General features: G+C 38.5%; 1 protein-coding gene and 1 long non-coding RNA gene across 2 annotated transcripts; both read left to right on the top strand.

Moving 5' to 3' along the window:
• The first annotated feature begins 3,370 nt into the window (after window positions 1-3,370).
• On the top strand, window positions 3,371-8,124 carry LOC139729535 (uncharacterized). Its single transcript, XR_011710873.1, has 3 exons — window positions 3,371-3,485; window positions 6,608-6,869; window positions 8,068-8,124. It is a non-coding gene; the product is annotated as an uncharacterized lncRNA (long non-coding RNA).
• A 3,584-nt stretch (window positions 8,125-11,708) lies between these two features.
• LOC139729513 (transmembrane protein 106B-like) lies at window positions 11,709-19,823 on the top strand. The gene is made up of 6 exons (XM_071640438.1): window positions 11,709-11,878; window positions 12,827-12,986; window positions 13,773-13,913; window positions 16,253-16,296; window positions 17,744-17,794; window positions 19,277-19,823. Exons 1-6 carry the CDS (start codon window positions 11,709-11,711, stop codon window positions 19,365-19,367), a joined length of 657 nt encoding a protein of 218 aa, XP_071496539.1. The 3' UTR covers window positions 19,368-19,823.
• The last annotated feature ends 361 nt before the right edge of the window (window positions 19,824-20,184 follow it).

Below are 20,184 nucleotides of genomic sequence, written 5' to 3'. Positions count from 1 at the left end.
AAACTTCATAATCAATGATTTAGAGCCAGGCCATATATTCAGCTGGAATTGATTGGTGTTTTTCAGAGTGTGCCAGCTCATTCAATTTAGTGTCAGCTGGAATGGTGTGATTTGGTATTAATTTTCATCTTTAACTGTATGGTAATTCACACCATGGTAATGTGAACGAGTATCGGCCTACTTCCAGTTTGCAACTATTTGAACAAGTTGGGTCAAACGGATAGCTATAATGGGACCATTTTTTCCTTGTGATACCAGTAGAGAATGTACCTTTTTTGTCATTATTTGACATTTAAAGGGAGTATACAATACTGGACGAGATGAGGATTCAGCTTGTAACGTTTTGCGAGATATTTAGAAACCACTCTTTGAAATGGTAAAGAGCAGAAGAGGACTCAAACGTTTATTTAATGAAAACAGGCTGAGAAATGACTGAGATATCTAAAAACAAATCAAAACAAAGAGCTCCTAGTGAAAGATGGGGCCTGTCAATTTCATTTTGATTTTTTTTTAATTTGGGGGGGGGGGAAGGGATTGGTAATCTCAGCCATTTCAAGACGAATTTTCTTCAAAACGTTGAATCCTTCTTGAAATTACAGCTGTACATGCTCTTTCATATTTCATAAGAGGTTTATCATCTGAATGAAAAAAAAAAGTTATAAATCTGAATCCTCATCTCAACCAGTACCTACTGTACAATCCCTTTCAGCTATAAGAATATCATAATTGATATTTTGTTGTTGAACCACGGTATCACCATGGGTATTTTTGTGTACCTTTAGAAATACAGAAGATAACATAAAGACTATGATTATATATGCTGCGGTACGATTAAAGACCCTGTGGTTGTAAGTACATGGTATGATGGTTGTTATATGGTATCTCCATGGTTATTCTATGGTACAAGTAGGCCTAGTAGTGCCATAACCGTGCTATGGTATGATGGTTATTACATGGTATATCCATGGTTAATTAGTGCAGCAATACTGAGGAAATGCCCTATATACCATGGTTATTTTATGGTACAAGTGGTAATACCGTGGTGACGCCATGGTATGATGGCCATAACCCGGCATCACCATAGTTATTTTATTTTACCTGTATAGTTATACCAGGCAAATGCAGTAGATGGCATGGTTTTTCCATGGTACTGGTAGTAATACCATGGTAGTGCTATGGTATAAAAATTATAACATACTATTACTATGGTTATTTTGTGGCGCCTATGGTAAGACCATGGAAATACCATAGACTTCACGGTTATTCTATGGTATACGTATCAGTACCATGGTTGTGTCATGGTAATGATAGTTTACCATGGTTTTTCTGTGGTATCACCATGCATCACCATGGTTTTTCTGTGGTACTCATAGTAATACCATCGATACCATCGTTGTACTATGGCAATTGAGGTTTTACCATGGTTTTTCTGTGGTATCACCATGCATCACCATGGTTTTTCTGTGGTACTCGTAGTAATACCATCGATACCATGGTTTTACTATGGTAATTGAGGTTTTACCATGGTAATACCTTAAATTTCATGGTTATTTTTTGTAAGGGGAGCCTTCACCCTTCTGAATATAATAGGCATGATAGGGCTTATCTTACTTTTAAGTATGCTTCTTGGCTTTATTATCAAAATATAATACCTACATTTCTGCATTCACTTGATCAATCCACGTGTAATGTATGTTGTACTAGGTTTCATTCATTCCCTTTTTACTGAAGCCTGGTCTAATTAAACAAGAAATATTTTCATTGAACATTGTGTATTGATAGGCTGGGAAACGGAAAATAAAATGTGAGGTCTCTATGAAGTCAGTCAACACTCACACACATGCACTTTTACGTCTTGAGAATCCAGAACGATGTACATTGTACTACAAAGGTGTTACAAAAATTAAACATTTCCCGCTTTTGTATACTAGTAGTTCGAAAACTATACATCAGATAACACTAGCTGTCATTGATATGAGTAATAGCTGAATATGTAGGGCCTATACAATTTATTAGTTGAAGAGGATTTGAATATCAGCTAGAGCATCCCAGTTTCGTTAAATCCATGATTGATTTCAAAGTTAAGATCCAGATTTCGGTCAAATTTGAACCCTAGGCTCTGAACAAAATTGAACTCATGCACAAGAACCAATGATAGTATGTGAGTGTGAGTTTACTAGTACCCTGAACCGATCAATAGATATGAATACCACGAATACCACCTTTTCAGAGCTCTGCTGACTCAGCCTCTGGACTCTTGCTCCAAGGCACATGGATGCTTTATTAATGATTTATGATGAATTGCCACGGGCACTGCTAATCTGAATTCATGGTAAAGGGTAAAATGCACGCACATGAAAGAATAAGCACATGTTTTCATATGCTTGCATACCCTACATTTCAGGATGAATAAAGACTAGCTATGACAGTGGAATTTCTCATGAATATGTAATAGAGCATTCCCATTCTGGTTATTTAGTCAGGGTGTTAACCACACACTCCCATTATACACACCAATTGACCCCCGTGCAAAATTTAAATTTTGTACAGGGGGTTAAAAACACAGCTAGCAACAGAGCAAGATCTGAAACCTAACTTATAAATAAATCTTGAATTTAATGAAACTGATTTATGCTATCATTTTAAATTATCTCCAATAACATTGTACACTATTCAGCTATTGCTCATATCAATGTCAATGTTATCTGATGTCTACTAAGAATCAAAAGTGGGAAATGTTTTTTGCAACACCTAGTAGTAGTAGTACAAACGCGACACGCTCCACCGGGTTACTGTATTCTTTATGTCGATGCTGTTGTTGTTGTTTTCTTTTCTTTCATTCTATCGTGGAGTCTTTTCGGGCAGCGTGTTTTTTGTTTAGACGGCACACTCCACAGATTGGGGAAACTAAAAATCTATCGGGGACCCTATCCCTAAACCTAACCCTAATCCTAATCCTAACCCTAACCATCAAACCCTAACCCTAACCCTAACCCTAACCCTAACCCCAACCCTAACCCTAACCCTAACCATAACCATAACCAAAAACCCTAACCCAACGTTTTTCCCATAGGTTTAACACGCGCCATGCCCCAATCTGTGCCGTCTTAAAAAAAAAAAAAACGCTTTCGGGCACCCAAAGTCACATGACCACTAGGCTCGACACGTGAGTTTGTCTCGAGGATTATTTCTGTGTTCGTTGTGTACTCAGTATACAGTGTACACAAACTTCAGTACACAGCAATGTGCATGCGATGTTTTTGTGTCAGCTTACATTTACCACCCGTACCCATGCCTGTGCGCATATGAACGCAATATATCATGTCCTTTCGCACGCTTTGGTAACATGCATGCATGCATGCATGCCCCACGTAGCTACAGTACTACACTGTTAAAGATCCTAACGTTACAACTTTGGCTCCACTGCGTTGGTTGTACGAAGCTCTACTAGAAAGTACTGGTGATCGAACTTCGAAGCTTTCCATGTGAGTAGATATCGAGAGTATATCTGTGCTAGCTATATATTTGATTTAAAATCGCTGTCTCTGCCCCTCGACTGGCAGATGCAGACAGCGAGCCAGTCGATTTCGACAGCCCAAATTTTGATATAATAAACCACAGGCAGTTCCACCTTCATCAGTGCATAAACCCACTCACCAGTGTCAGTGAGTGTGTAGTAGAAGTGCAGTCGACCCCGGGGGCGCTGCCTGCCTGCGCCTGTGTCTGTAGTAACCCTTTAGTAACAGGACGTAGGATAGGGCCTACGTGTGTCAGCTCATCTCGGTGTATTTAGTGGTTTAGATGCAGGGATATAGCAGTAACATCAAGTTAGGCCAGTAGTATATAGAGGGGTCTAGGTCCATCCATGGTCCATCCGTGCTGGGAGCAAAACCTCTTCGAGTCTGTGTAATTGTAGCGTTTATTTGGTGAGTGAATCTGAATGTTTATGACTTATGTCGTACACATTTCGCACCACACCGGGTCTAAAATTTACCTGAATTCCAGTTTTATGCTAGACCACTGGCACTAAATTATATTGTGTAAAATTCAATCTGTGGTGTACAGTTAGCTCTTTTCCTGTCTCTCTGCCATTACAAGATCTCTCGCTAGGTGCCTACTCTAGCTTTTCACATGTAGGCTTAGGCCTATAGACCCCTATGCCCTACTTGTTTTTCCCTTTCGTATTGTTTGGTTACAAAGCGGTTCATTGAGGTTTGTTCTGTGTTACATGTTTGTGTGCATATTAAAGTGTGTGCATGTGTGTGTTTTGAATGAAATAAGAATGAAGAATGTAATGTCAATCTTATGTTCTTAGGAAATACTGTAAAAAAACAAAGTTATTGCGGCATGAGATTTTCACGAATTGGAGCTACAATGGCCTTTTTCTCAGCATGAAATTTTTCGCGAGTTGCCTCTAATATTCAATGTGCATAGTTTAGACAAGAACTTTCATGTGCATTTTAATTTCTCAAATCTCATCTCTTCTAAAATTTAAGATGCACACGAACATTCCTCATTTTACAGTAAATTTTAGTGATTTTCAAGTGGAATTTGGTAGATTAGAGATGAAAAAAAGGGAGACAGGAGAGAAAATAGAGGCAGAGGAGAGAACAAATGGGGGAAAAAAGAGAAAAGATGGGGAAAGGGGGAAGTTCATGAATACAAAGATAGGCACCTATAGCACTGGAAAGACACACACACACACACAAACAGATTTGTAGGATCAAAAGTAGTCTTTAAATGAAAAGGAAAAGAAAATATGAAGGAAAGAAAGAAGTGTCAGGTTCAAAAGGAAAGGAGGAAAGGAAGAAATACAGATAGATTGACAAAGGAAAGGAAGAGAGAAAGATATATCTACATTGTATCTTAAACCAAGACAAAAGATGAATATAAGGAAAAATTGTATTGTACAAAACAAAAAGGAAAGGATACTTTTTGGGAGAAGGAAAAACTATGATGAGCAAAAAAAAAAAAAAGAAGGGTAATGGAGAGGATAGAAATTAAATGTACCTGAATTAGGAAGGGAAAGATGGAAGCAAGGAAACAAAGAACAGATAAGAAAATAAAATTGAAAGGAAATGAAAAGAAAAGTTGGGAGGAAAGAAAAAGAGTCTAAAAAAGCAAGGAAAACGAAAGATACAATGTACATGTTACTTTATTGTACTGTATTTGAAATATGAAAGAAGAAAAGACAGATGCTTGCAAAGTGAGAGGCATTCAACCAATGAAAAGGAAATTCTGAGGTCTGACTTTGGTTCCTTTGATGATCCATTAACTGACACCTATACTCTAGGTTACACAAGCTTTTTATGGCTAGCAGTCCATAAAGATTGTACATACCATCTGTAAAATTGGCATTTAGGCAGAAACATTACCATACCCATAGCATGACATGCTGATTGTCTCACTGAAATGGCAAAACAAAAGAAGATTGAACAGACAAAGGGCAATCCTGTTGTTCTGTACGCCTCATTGGGTTTGTTTTACAGCAGGGCGTTGAGTGTAAACATGGACAAAGCCATGGTATTCCTGTACTACAACACATGAAATTTTTCAAAATCGTCCGGACTTAAGAATAATTTAACCCAAAATATGTGGATTTTAAGGGAATGCACAATATCAATTGTTGATATTACCGAAAATTGGACAATCTGCTCAAACTTGTGAATTTTCAAAGCTTTGCTTAAAATTTTGTGCATGTTCCTACTGGACAATGACACTGTAGGCCTACATACATACTTCTGTACCTTAGATTTGTCACAATTTGTATGAGATCTGTGCTGTGCCAACCCCTCCACCCACCCCCCCCCCCAAAAAAAAAAGAAGAAGAAGAAGAAGAAAAGATACAACCCCAACACACACAACCACACTTGCATGCACACAAACACCGCTATCCTTCTTCAACATGGAGCTACATGTGTTGTACAGGACATGTGTGGCTTGAAGAGCTCAGCTGGCCATATGGCTGGCAGGAAATAGAAATGCATGCTGCCTGCATTATTACTAATAGTGAATACTATACTCTCCCTTTCCCCCACCCCACCTCTTCCCAACACGCACACAAGTGTGTGGTTGATAGCCTGACTTCCTTGAAGTTGAAATGTATTTTGTATGATCTCGCCACCAAAAGACAGGTTTACAGCTCATGCGTACATGGGATCTGAGCGCAAGGCTTATAAATGTACACATGTAGGAACATCTGTATGCATAAACTCTATTTACACAGTTGTGTACCTGACAATACTCTCTTTGAATTGCCTTACAACTGTACTTCATTGTGATATCTGTGCCTAGTTTGTATGAAAGAAACAGATAATGCCCAAAATCTAGAACAGGTCAGAACATTTGTAACAGGTCATGAGTATCCTTCTATTTCCTGTTTGTTGGTTTGGAAGAAAAAAAAAAAATGCTTTAAGGAGACTTACACTGGTACTAAAATAGAAGCAGCATAAATTGTTTTGCCCAAAAGATTCACCTCATTTGTCGGTTTTCTTGTGTTCTGTTTCATTGTATGTTGATTAATGGCTTTCCAGCCATCTGTGGTTAGGAGTTCATTATGTGAGTAAAAAATGCTGAAATGTCTCCATTCTGCTTATTTGTGAGGTAGAAGTATGATGGGTGAATAGCCATGGAGGAAGGCGGGTCAGAGAAGCAGCCTTTGTTGGAGAGTGATAAAGACGCCATGATGAGACGGCAGCACAGCAGTCTGAGTGCTACCGAGGCAACGCTCCTAGATCCCACATCACCAAACCAAACTAAACCAGAACCCAATGGAAACAGACTCTACGAGCCAGTGCAGTTCACTTACCAAGAACTATCGGACGGCTTCACCTGTCCTTCGTGTCATGGCCGGGGAAAGATACCACGAGGTTTGTTTGTTCCTCTTGCCTCTTGTAGGTTTCTCAGCACTGATGTAGATTGGCTGAGCTTTTTTGTTTTGGTAGAAAGTTGTTATTTAAAGTCCTATCAACATTCCAACGGAAGTTTTGCAAGGTAAAATTGTGTATAAAACTTAAGAAACAGTTTCCTTCTTAGTTGGCTTATCTTTATCTGAGATTTGACCATCAAAATTCACATTTACATAAGCTCATTTTGTTTATAAGATGTAACATTCAAAAGATTCCTAATAGAATGTCCCATGCCAATCCACAAAATTGCCCGTGCCCTGGTATGTACAGTTTTTTTAATGCTTTTATTTGAGTTTCAAAGTATGTTTTTTCCCCCTCTCTCTCTCTCCCTCTATCTTATTGCTCTCATTTTATGTTATTTTAGGAACTTTCTGTAAAAGCTTTTCATCTTTCTTTCCTGCAGTCATTGGTAGAGCAGTGCTCAGTAAGCTGAGCTAAGAAATATTCTCATCATGAATAAATGGACTATTTACGCAATGCTCTACATACTGTACATGTATAATGGATTAAATGAAGAAAGAGTTAAACCTTCAGTAGGAGCTTAAGAGTACACTGGCAAACTGCTACTTTGGGTGTGTGGCAATGTTATGTAGCATTGTTAAAAGATACAGCGAAACAGAGGTAAAAGTCAGATGGTAGCAAAAGTGCATTTGTGAAGTGATTTGTGTAGATATGTTTCAAAGTCCTTGGTTGAAAATGAAAAGGGCGTTATGTTGTCTCGAACACTGAGTTTAGTGGCAACTTACGCCCTTCTCAGGCTCACCCAACGAAGTATAGATGACAGCCATATATCGTGTTACTGTAATTCTGTGCATTGTTTCATGTTGGCAGACATATTTCACTACTTTTAGTATTCCTATCCCCAATAAAACAATGAATAACACTTTGAAATGCTGTAAAACATGATATATTTGCGTCATGAAATTTTTGAAAAAAAGCGACTGCCTTTTTTTGTGGCATTAAATTTTCGCAAATTGCCACAAGAACTTTTGCGTGCACTTTGTTTTCGCAAATCTTGGCGCTCGCGAAATTTGAGAAATTAAAATGCTCGAGAACATTCCATGTTTTACAGTAAGCAAAGATAAACAATTAATGCACAAGTACCCTTTTGAAAGATATGAGATTAATAACAGATTGAACTCATTTCATTACACCCCAGGACAAGAGGCTGACCTAGTGGCTTTAATTCCATATAATGATTCTCGGCTCAAGCCCAGAAGGACGTAAGTACTCATGCTTGTGTCTTTGCTGTCAGTAATTATGTTTGATAAAAATGATACAAATTAACGTATGAGAAGAAATTGTTTTGTTTTTGAACAGTGCTTTGTGATTAAACCAGCAGAGGCTCAGGCAACTGACAAACTTTCAAGTTCTTTATTTGATTCTGTGCTGAAATTTCAGAAAATGTACAATGGTACCAATAAGTTAATATCTAAGCTAATGGACAGTTAAACCTGTGTTTGCCCCCAAGTTGCTGTAGATTTCAAACCTTCCAGGGTAGCAAGACAAAAAATAGTCAAGTAGACTGCATGCAACATTGTTGAAGGAACGAATCAGAAAATGTCTGTGCATGCAAATGCAATGAATGGGAATGAAAGTTTTACCATTAACATGCATGGCTGTTATTGAGCACATTGTGTTTTGAATATCTACAATGAATATGAAATCATAGGATCAGTATATATGCAATCCAAGCAGTAATATGAAAAAAAAAAATACATACTCCTGAAAAAAGAAGAAGAAGACGAAAGAAGTGATTTTGGTGATATTTCATGGACAAAGCTAAATATGAAGATAATGAAGTTCAGTGGAGGCAAATTTGAGTTGCTAATTATGTTGTTTGACTATCTGACATTCTAATTGGTCCATGAGCTTGTCTGGTTGGTTTGAATTTTTACTGAGCTGTTACTGCAAAGGTACTTGTATGATTTGTCATTCTGAATTCCTTTCATCCTTTGGGTGAGATGTCTTTTAACTTGAAATATGCAATGCCCTGAGAGTTGTAGACTCTGGAAATTCATGTTGAATTGAAATTGAAATCATGTAGATACCAGTGTAATTGAATTTGTGCTCCTCTCTTCTTTTGAATGAACCTTCTAATATGTACAAAATGACATCTCGCCTTATACTGAAAAAGTATTTATTTTTATTTTTATTTATTTCATTTTTGCATGAATGAAACTTGTGTGTATATCTCGAGAAGTACAGATTTGCAAAAGTAAAATACACATTAAATTTTTTGTCTACACGGTACACTGAATGTCAGTGGTAATTTGCAAGTTTCATGCCGTTAAAAAAAAAAGGCCATCGACTTTGTAATTAGCAAAACTTTTATATTGCAAATGTTTCTGGTTTTAAAGTACAGTTGAACCTCTCATATCCGGACAAGTCGGGACCGGGGCTCATCCGGATAAGGGATTTGGCCGGATACGGGAGACTCAATGCTTTTAATACATGTACATAACATACAAATGTACTGATGTAGCCCATTGTAGTACCACATGTAGTAATGTGTATACTGCAACCTTTTCATTGTTACATTTGGGGATGTTTGGGGATGTTGAAATGTCTGAAGGTAAGCAATTTGGAAGGAAATTTGATGTAATGTATGTTAATCATGTTGGAAGTAATATGTAATTCATGTGTGTTTGCGTAGGAGTTGTCAAGGAGTTGGGAATCCCCCTTTCCTCCCGTAATTATTTTTTAAAAAATCACGGCGAGATTGCGTCCGTATAATAGAGAGATCTGGATAAAGGGAGGCCGGATAAGAGAGGTTCAACTGTATACACTCTGGCTAAGAATATTTATTGGAATGATGGACACAGACATACAGCTACACAAACTACAATGTTCCAGAGGTTTTGCCATTGACAGCACACAAGTTCACCACTGGCATTACCACTCTAAACTGAGTTAGTAAATCAAGTGTGTGTGTGTGTGTGTGTGTGTGTGTGTGTGTGTGTTTGTGTGTGTGTGTGTGGGTGAGTGTGCTTCTTTACACAACCTTAGTGAGAGACTTGCCTGTAATCTTTATACTGTTTGATCAGAATGATTAGGGAGAAATCTGGCTGCTCTAGACTAGTAATCTCCTTATCAGCATCCACGTGAGTCTCATGGATATCACATGAAGGCAGAGAAGTTTCCACAAAGATATCTTTCTGAAAATATCTATCAAGGGCAAGTTTCCCCAATTATTATTATTATTATCATCATTATTGATATCATAATTGTTATCATTATTACTATTATTAGTTATAATTATTATTTTAGGGTGATCTCCTTTACAATGTCTAGTTCTGTGAGCCAGTGCTGGTATAACGGGGCAATGAGCCATTGGTATAGTATTGGCATTGGGCTTTTAACTGTTTGCGAGATACCAAGAAACTACTGATAAGATTATACAGAATATACCTTTCTATTGAAGAGGAAAAGTTGATATATATGAAAATCGGTTTTACAATGGCTGAGATATTCAAAACAAAAACAAAGAGATCCTAATAAAAGGTAGGTCCCACCATTTATTAGCATTACTCAGTTTTCGATATCTCAGCCATATTTGAACCAATTTTCATCAAATAAATGTCGAATCTCGCTTGGATTTACATGCTCTTTCATATTTCAAAAGAAGTTTCTCATTATCTCACCAAAAAAAAAAAAAAAAGTTACAAACCTAAAGTTAGGTCTCAACCAAAACTATGCGATCCCTCTAGTATTTACATTGCCCTGTATCAAGCTTAGCTTCCTCAGTCTCACGTGTCTATGCCAGTGAGTTGTATGCATGAGGGAAGATTGGTACTTCCTGTACTAATGTGTTTCTCGTGTGGAAGACGTTGATTAAAGGTGGTGATATCATTCTGGGTGAGGACCAGAATGGTGGAATAAATGCTGGAGGGAATGCTTAAAGTGTTTTTAATGGGTTACTTTTTTTTTTCTTGTGCAGCCATGTCTGCAAACCTTGACCAAATATCTATATGAACTAGAGAAGCACTCTGAGAGTGCAGACCTCCGCCAAGCAGCTCATTTTAACCACTGATTTTGTTCTTCCATAGAGATCAGTGATTTCTGAGATACTTTATGCATGCTGAAAATTGCCTGATTTCCCAAAAATAGAAGACTTTTGTTACGTCATCAATGCCAGCTGCCGGCACGCCTTACCCTGGATCAGAAACTAGAGCACGCAGTCTAGTGCGCGGATAAAAACCATTCACAGCTTGAACTCCCCAAGTTCATTGACCCTACTGGCCGAAATATCGAAAATTTTTCATAAAATCCATACTAGAGAAATTTCTGAATCACTTCCTACATTTAGTCATCAGTTTCTTATGTCATTCTCAGCCTTTCCTGAAAGTTTCATCCAATTCCATTTAAACAGCTTTTCGAGTTATTTTGCACACGGACAAACAAACAAACAACCAACACTAATGAAAACATAACCTCCCTTGGCGGGGGTAATTCGATCAAGAAGTTCTTTATATTCTCTCCACGCCACATAAACAAACATTTTCTGTCCAAAGATCATCCCACTCTTACAGTTTTTGTAGACATTGAGCCGCTGTCTGGTCATGTAAGCTGGTAGACCTTCAAGGAAGGTCATTACCCAAAACTGCAGAAGGAAGGCCGAAGGAGACAACGTAGTTTGCAGACACAAACCCTTGTTGGTTGTAACAGAGTCTACGCCACACTACTGAAAATGCAACACTGGCACTGTCCCATGGGCCCTGTAGTGTAGCCTCTCCTTGTTGGGAGCACCTACAGTGTAGGGAATTACTGTATGAGAGATGCTTTGGCGCAGACTCCTTTATGACCAACAAGGATTTGTGCCTGCAATCTAGACTCATGAGGCAGGGGGCCTTTGTGTATTGTCTGGAAGAACAAACCTGCTTTGATCAGTTCAGAGAAGTTGTCCTTCAAATCTATGGCAGTAATCAATTCTGTAATGCACTTTGGTGCTGTGTCTGGTATTCTGAATGGTATGTCGACATTTCCTGGTTGCCTTGCTGTAGGATGACCGGAGGCAGCTACAAACAGTGTAATAGTAGTACACTGAAATATTTTTTGTGACTTTTCACTGACCTAGTGCCACCAGTACAGGATGCTAGGTGGAATCTTGTTGAAAAAGGCTTGTCCATTTATGCAGGCTCATTACTTTTACAGTTACAGTGTATATAAGCTGTGAGAGAGAAAAAGTAATTTGCTCCCTCCATTTCCTTCCATAGTGACAAACAAAGAAAAAAAAAATATAAACTCTCATAAATAACTAACCGCAATGTTCAATAGAAATTGAAAAAAACCCACAACAAACAAGTCAGCAGCGATCAAATGATTCTGACCAAAAACCTTAAAGCAGCCTAACTGCATGTGTGTGTGTGTATTTAATGTTGCTTAGCCATTGTCCTGATTTATCCCCCCCCCCCCCCAGTGTCGGAAAATGCTGACCAGGACCTATTTGTCAATTTTCCTACAATGTCCACTATCCCTATTCCTGCAGAGATCATTGTTAGCAGATTATTCGTTAAGATCTCTAGACCAGAAATCCTAACACTGGGTTCAGGGATGTTGTCCAGTGATGTTTGTTGTCACTTTCCAAACATTTTTTAAAAAGATATATTTATTTTTTTTCTTCATCATGACCAATATTAAAATTGCTTTGAGGGGAATGCATACAAGTCATGCCTTTTAGCTTCTCCGTTTTCAACATTGTCAAGTAAATATAATGCATCTTTGCTTTAGAACCTATTATGTTATGAGCACACTATTATTGTTTCAACATATTTGGATGTATATAAAATATATATATATATTTTTTTTTAATAGCATGATATGTTTTGTAAATGTATATGTTTTTTGTTGAAGATGATGATAAAATAAAATGAAGTTAATCTCTCCATACATCTGTCTGGTCTTATTTTACCACACAGGTTCCTCTCCGTGCTGGTGTCAGTGCTGGCCTGTGCCACTCTGGCTGGGGTGCTCTGTGCCTTCCTGGTACCCAGGCAGCTGGAGATGAAAGTGATAGGGGTGGAGACTCAGGCAGTGTCCATCAATACCACCATCACCAGCATGAGTCTCCTCCTGCAGGTCAGAATGGGGTATCCCCCTTTCATAGGATGGGGTTTCCCCTTAGGAAGGGGTTTCCCCCTTACTTTACATCTTTCTTTGAGAAGCAGAACGATGTGCTGTTTAAACATGTCATCAAATCTTTCAAAAATGCATATTTCCGTACAAGACATGATAATTACTTGCACGAACACGATCATGCGTGTGTCTAAATTGGTTCTAGGACAATTACCCCCTGTAAAATTACCCAGACACTTTCCCTGACCCTAACACTAACCCTTATCCTAATTTTGAACCTTATCCTAACCCTAAACCTAATCCTAACCCTAAGTTATACTCTAACCCTATCACTAACTGATATTTTAACTAGGGGTTAATTATCCTGATATGGTCCATATAAATCATGTTTGTGTGCGTACAAATGTACAAATACCCTGGTTGTCTATTTTAATGGAATCATCTTGAAATAATTTTAGGAATACATCATAGTGCCAGATATTCTCAACACTTTATTGTAAGTATATAAAATTTTTGTTTTCATAGCCGGATCACTAATTTTGCTTCCTGAATATGTTTGAATGATACCGATATATTTGGCCATTGCCTTGCGCCGTGATTGCGAATTCTTGAACCACTTGCAAAATTGTCAGGAAGTCCCGGTTTTCAAAAAATTGACTTGCTAGATATGGCATCTTCAGTTATTATGCAATCTTTGCCCATTTCCAAATCTATAGCAGGTACTGGGTGAATTCTATGAAAGCAAAAGCATTTGATTGAAAGTATTATCCTTGTTTTCTTTGTTTTCAGACGGAGTTCTCTGTCTACAACAAGAATTTTGTGTCAGCTTACAGCCAGAATGCCACCGTCACAGCGTACTGGAGTGACCAGATCAAGGGAGTGAATACCACCATCATGTCTGCAACCATTGGAGGCAGAAAATCACATGCGGTATAAACACTAGCTCATCTAGTACATACAGATATGGACTGCCTTTTGGGGGTTACATGATATGCACATGGACATGTGTACATGTACAGTCGACGCTTGGCTTTCATTTAATATTATTGCCTGCTTGAGGGGTCTTCACTCCATTATATCGCTATCTTAAAGGGATGGTATAGTTTTGGTTGAGACCTAATTTTAGGTTTCTAACATTTTTAGTGAGATAATGAGAAAGCTTTTATGAAATATGAGAGAGCATGTAATTCCATGAGGAATTCAACATTTATTTGATGAAAATCGGTTTTGAAATGGCTGAGTTTTCCAAAACAGAGCAATTCTAATAAAGTGTGGGACCCACATTCTATGACAATTGCTTTGTTTTGCTTTGTTTTTGGATGTTTCGCTTTGTTTTTGGATGTTTCAGTCATTCCAAACCTGATTTTCATCAAATAAACCTTGAATTCCTCTTAAAATGGTATGTTCTGTACTAGGTCATAAGTGTTTTCTTGGTATCTCGCAAAAAGTTAAAAGCCCAATTCTCATCTCCACCAATACTGTATCATCCCTTTAACTCGTGTGCTATGACCTGAGGAGCTTGCTCGGAATTCCAGAACATGAAGTGTAGATCCTTTTGAGACAGTGATAGCAACACCTCCTCAAATAGGAACAGTCTATATCTTTGTAACAGATTGACAAATTGCCCTACATCGATGTAAATAAGCACTGAATTGATCAGTGTTTTAGTAGTAGCCATGATAAAAAATCATGGGCGTACATACAGTACTCGAACAGGATTCGAACCTACGACCTCCTGATCACCGGACAGGTCGATGTAGGGCTATTTGTCAATCAGTTGCAATGAAAACACCTCGACGGAAGAATTTCATGAATTTGAACAGGCTATATCTGTTTTGAATGCAGACTGTAGAAGTAAGTGAAATTTCACTTGTGCTATCACCATCGCGGTGGCCAGTTCACATATAAGGTGCTGCCATAAAAGTTTGCGTTGCAATCGTATCACACACAGGTCACCTCACACACTATGGAAACCAAGCATTTACAATACGTGTACAAATGTCCATGAAAATACTGCTGTGTACAGACTGAAAAGAGGGCAGATTACTGCTATGGAGCAGCTTGGCACTATAGGGGCTGGCTTGATACTATGAGGCTGCAGGCAATGGTTAAATTCATACACAGGGTCCGATTTCAACCAATCAGAATTGAAGACTCATTAAATGAGATTTAAAATCTTCATATGATATCATGCCACTGCTTGTGTGTGTCTTTCAAAAGCTCTCCAAGTACAGTATGCATGTGAAGGGGTATATGTATGTGATATGTGTATGGTCATTTGAGTGATTAATCAGTTGGTCTGTTTTAATTTCTTGTTGGAGAAAAAAAAACAAAAACTTCTTTGCTGATTACTTGGTACAAGCATTTTTATCATTTGAAGCTTTTGCAGCAGAAGAAAGCTCTCATTTTCCAAATCTTTGTGAGTCACATGGAAGGGGCAGTTTTTATCTAAACTCCTCTTAATTAAGCAGATGTTGCAATTGCAGTTGAGAATGTAGACCACAGCCCAGACACAGGTAGTCTTTGATCATGTACAAGTATTGGTGAATATACGTTTATACTGTACCACACCATACTTCCTTGTTTGACACTGTATGTTTCACATAAAAATTTCCTCAGCCTATCTTCATTCTTGTATTGCGTTGAGCAATGTTTACCCATTCTCGATGTGAAAAGATATACCAGTTGGTACCATGATAATGACCTTAGCTGTGTTATTGTATATTGATGACTTGCTTGTCCTCATAACTATTGCAGTATCAGTGCTAAAGTGTGTTTATCAGACTCATTGTCTTAATGACTCTCATAAGGTAATTCTACTTGGTGGAGGTATAATCACCTTCAGTATGAAGATCTCTTGTGTGGCCTTTTGTTTACTGGATTCGTGCCAGACCCAGGAACTGCACTTCACAGCAGGCTGTTGAAACATGCACTTCAGCAGTGAATAGTTTGTTGATACAGAGAGGTTTAAATAAATTAGTCAACCCAAATGTCTTCTTTTCCAGCTTGCATACTGTACCCATGTAACTTTCAGCTTTTTAAATGATTGTCATTGTTACTGAGAATGCCCCCTGATTCTGGAACTTGCCAACATACATTTTACAGTGTAGCTTGACAAAAAATGGTCCCTTGTTATTCAGAGCTTTTATCTGATGTTGTTTGATGAAGTAATTTACAGGTACAGTCAGTCTCTCTCTCTCTCTCTCTCTCTCTCTCTCTCTGTTGCAGCAGATAATTAGTTCTCTTTCTTTCCCTCAATTTCATTTCAGATCTTTGCCAATGTCACAGCCACGTTCATAGAACCCTTTCTTGTGTAAGTATGCTTGTGAAAATTATGTGTATGAATATGTATGGGCCGTGACGCGAGAAAAGGGCCCTTAGGGCATTAAATACCGAAAATGAGTTTTCACCTCCACATTGTGGAAGGAACTCTGACGTATTTAGATATGCAAACCTTCTTCTGAAATTCCAATCCTAAATGACCCCATCACGACATTCAAAAAAGCATGTTTTGTCCAAATCCTGTCACTTTATGATGAGTCTATATGCATGTGCGCGCAGTTAGCTAGTTGATCTTTTTTTGCGCGTATTGCTTTGTCAAACTTCCGCGCCGTTTTCTGGCGTTTGCGCGCAGCGGAGCTAAGGGCCCTTTTCTCGCGTCACAGCCCATATACAAGGTACAGTGGGTGGGGATCAAATTTGACAGTTTTCTTAGTATGAATGATCTGGGGAATAGTACAGCAGTATACCTACAGTTCAATTATCACATGAACACTGCCAGTCTGATCTTGTCTTTGCATTTGATGACATAAATGGTATCCAGGGGTACCAAATGAAAATCAGCCATTTTGTTGAATTATTTTTTTTTTTTTGAAAAGGTTGTACCCTGGGTTGCCAAAAAGTGGAAATTATTTTGGTGGTGGAGCTAGCGGCGCTAGCCACTACACTGCAGTGCACTGAAGCACACGCTATTGCTAGCACAGCCTGCCATGCATGCATCGTATTACATGCAGTGGCATGGGAGTGACTATGTACACGCACACACAGTGCATGCATTTCTCTGCGGCTGTCCTCGAGTGGACGTGAGGTGGTACACAACGCGGTAACCCGGGGTACTACAGTACCCCAGGGTAATGCGTGATGCATCATTTACTAGTGATGCAATATTTTTTGCTCATAATCAAAATAAGATATTTGGTGCTCATTAATGAGATCTTTAACCAAGATAAGTGCATTGATAAAGATACAGTCATAAGAGAAATCATAATATTTGAAGATCTTTGCCCAATCTGTGACAGCAGTCATATGAGCAGCTGATTGAGTTTATTAAGTAGTGCTGACCATTGCCATGCTGGAATTTATTTCCTGGTCTGACCTGCCCAAAGAGGCAAAGAATGTCATGGATAATATCACAAGAGTTTAGATTTTACAGGAATAAACTTTTGCCTCGTGCTTACTTCCTAGCATAGCTACAAGTTTGATGCTTAAACAGTGTACCATGTTGATGTTAATGGTACATGCAATTTGAATTGAGTGACTGAATATCTTAGTAATATATATTTTTAGCTCTCAGGATATGATTTGAAGCTCTTATCTTCAGTCATACCTGGTATATTTTTTGATAACCCATACATGTACTTATAAATCTGGAAAACCCAGTTTATGCTGATCTCCGTGCACTGCTTTCATATGGGCAATATTTTATGTTTCAACTATCTAATCTTGTCCAAACTTTCCTTGTGTCATTCATGTATCTACAGGTCTTACTGTGATGGCCCCTCTCCCACTCATATCATTTACATGCAGTTTGTGTAAGTATGGCTTTATTGTTTCAACTCTTCAGCTTGGGGATGTGCCATTTAAAATTCATTTAAAGATTCATTACAGAACGTATAGTGGTAATTGAGACTTTGCTGGCTGGAGGAAAGTCCTGTAAAGTAAGGTAGTAGACCCTTTAGCTTGGGTGTTGTAATGCTTGTATGTATCGTGGCTTTACTAAAGAAATATTGTTTTTGATGCAGATCAATTAGGAATAATGATCATACATATTGAAGACAACTTGATCTTTGTGTAGCCCATATTCTCTACTTAACTCCTCCCATGTACTCAGGATTTATCCGCATGACTGAAGAATCAGTAGATACATTGGATCATCAAATTGGCAACCTTATTTTTTTTCTTATTTGAGGCTGAGGAAGTTTTGATCAATGTGTTTAGCGGAATTTCTATCTTCTGTTTGCCTTTAATGTAATAATTTGTGTGTTGTTTATTTAAGTAAAGTGGTGCACTGAAATTGCCCCACTTTGTACCGTTCATTAGTGCAAGACTCTGAGAAATCCAATATTTCGTGAGGACTGCCCAAAATATTCGCTGACTTTTATCTTCTTACTACATAGCACACAAGGCACTGAGTGATATACCATATACCAACAATGCTTTGGTTCATTGCAGCTTAGTCTCACACCATGCAATGAAAAAAAAATTGTAACATTTAAAAACAGGCATTTAATATGATTAACCAAATATGTGAATCTGAACATAATGAAAGTGATAGTGACCCTCCCCCCCCCCAAAAAAAAAAAGCAAACAAACAAAAATAAATGCACATGACAGGCATTTTATCCATGATTATTTATTACAGAAAACGCTGTTGCATGAAATGGTAGAAGTTTCTTTTGTTAGAAAATGCTGAAGATATGAACATAACATCCTGGTTTCAATGAAGGACAGTACAAGAGCTCACAGCTGTTGTCACTTATCTGTCACTTTAATATCTCTTCATGTGTCTGGCTTTCTAGAGAGGCCACCTGTCTGTAATGACCTAGCCTATAATCTAGGTGGAGGATGTAGCTATTGTCTTTGCTAAGCGATACATCTGATGTGGCAAGACTATGAACAGTGGAAGCATCCACCACCTGTATCCATTCATCTTGCTTTTAGTCATTGTTTTCTTATTATCGACTATGAATCGATGGCAGTTCTTAGGACGAAAACTGCCAGCGATTCATAGTCGATAAGCAACGACTAAAGCAAGACGAGTGGTCATAGGCAATGCATGCTTTGTGTGCATCCACTGTTCATAGTCTCGTCACATCAGACGTACATGTATCACTTAGCAAAGACAATAGTCTTGCTGCATCAGACATTTAGCGTGACAGTAAAGGACCATGCAATTGATGCATCCTCCGCCCAGATTACAGGCTAGTAATGACCACATTTCACAAATCTTCACTGAGAAATCTTTGTGGTCAGATCTATCTGTACTCGTTTTGGATGACATTGTCTTCTTTCAGAGCAACTCTCCAGTTTAGACTGATGGCTCAGAACCAGCAGCTGACCAACACTTACTACAGCGCCATCAAGTGTGCCGACATCGACATATGATGACCGTCAGAAAATTTACAGACACGGACATGTCCACCTTTCATGTCATCTATTCTCATGGTCATCTATGTGTCACTTCTGGTAGCTGGAGAGAAAACAAACAACTTGCAGGTACACACCTGCGGAGCTGGGACATGAATTCAGTGTACGAATCTAGGGTGATACGGATGACGCAATACGCCGTTCATGTACTTGGACTGTCAGCGTTGTAAATCTTCGGCCTGCCACTCCGTTCCGTAATTTGTCAATGAAATTTCTAGTGGCTATCAGAAATGTTACGTTGGACCATATCAGGATGTTTCAGGGAATTTCAAAGCCACTTATGGAAGAAAGACAAATAATTTCATCTTAAAAGTTCGCTGATCGATTGACGAGTGTGTGGGTTTGTTTTCACTCCAGTCATTGCTCTCCTTGTCACATAAAGACCTGGATGTTGGACCATGAGAATTGATGTGAGACGTAATTGGTGCCAATCACTGAACTTTGATATCTCTTGACTCTGTATGTGTCAGTAAAAAAACAAAACAGGGAGAGTCAAACTTTCCCTAGACAATGGTCAGTATTTGTTCTTCTGGAGGAACATAAGTAATGAATGGAAGCTGGATTTCTCAAGCCAGAACTGACCACTATCCTCAGGTCACGTGTTACCAGTCTGGCAGGCTCAGTGTTAAACACTGCTCTCCAGGGTAATCCAACTCAGTACAGCTTTAACCCTTTAGCTGTCAAAGTACATCATGAGATGCTGATCCTCTGATGACAGGTTCATCTAGGAGGGATGGATGGGTTAATGTTTGATTGGCAGGTTCCTCTATTCATT

The sequence above is a fragment of the Diadema antillarum genome, unplaced genomic scaffold, assembly GCF_040938485.1.
Source record: "Diadema antillarum isolate AM-2024a unplaced genomic scaffold, OU_Dant_1.0 seq00000244_RagTag, whole genome shotgun sequence".
Classification (NCBI taxonomy): Eukaryota; Metazoa; Echinodermata; class Echinoidea; order Diadematoida; family Diadematidae; genus Diadema; species Diadema antillarum.
This window is presented reverse-complemented; position numbering and strand designations above follow the sequence as displayed.

Coding starts and splice junctions, on each gene's coding strand:
- LOC139729513 (XM_071640438.1), top strand. CDS start 11,709: ATGACCAACAAGGATTTGTGCCTGCAATCTAGACTCATGAGGCAGGGG. Junction 12,987..13,772: donor GCATGAGTCTCCTCCTGCAG/GTCAGAATGGGG, acceptor CTTTGTTTTCAG/ACGGAGTTCTCTGTCTACAA. Junction 13,914..16,252: donor GAGGCAGAAAATCACATGCG/GTATAAACACTA, acceptor ATTTCATTTCAG/ATCTTTGCCAATGTCACAGC.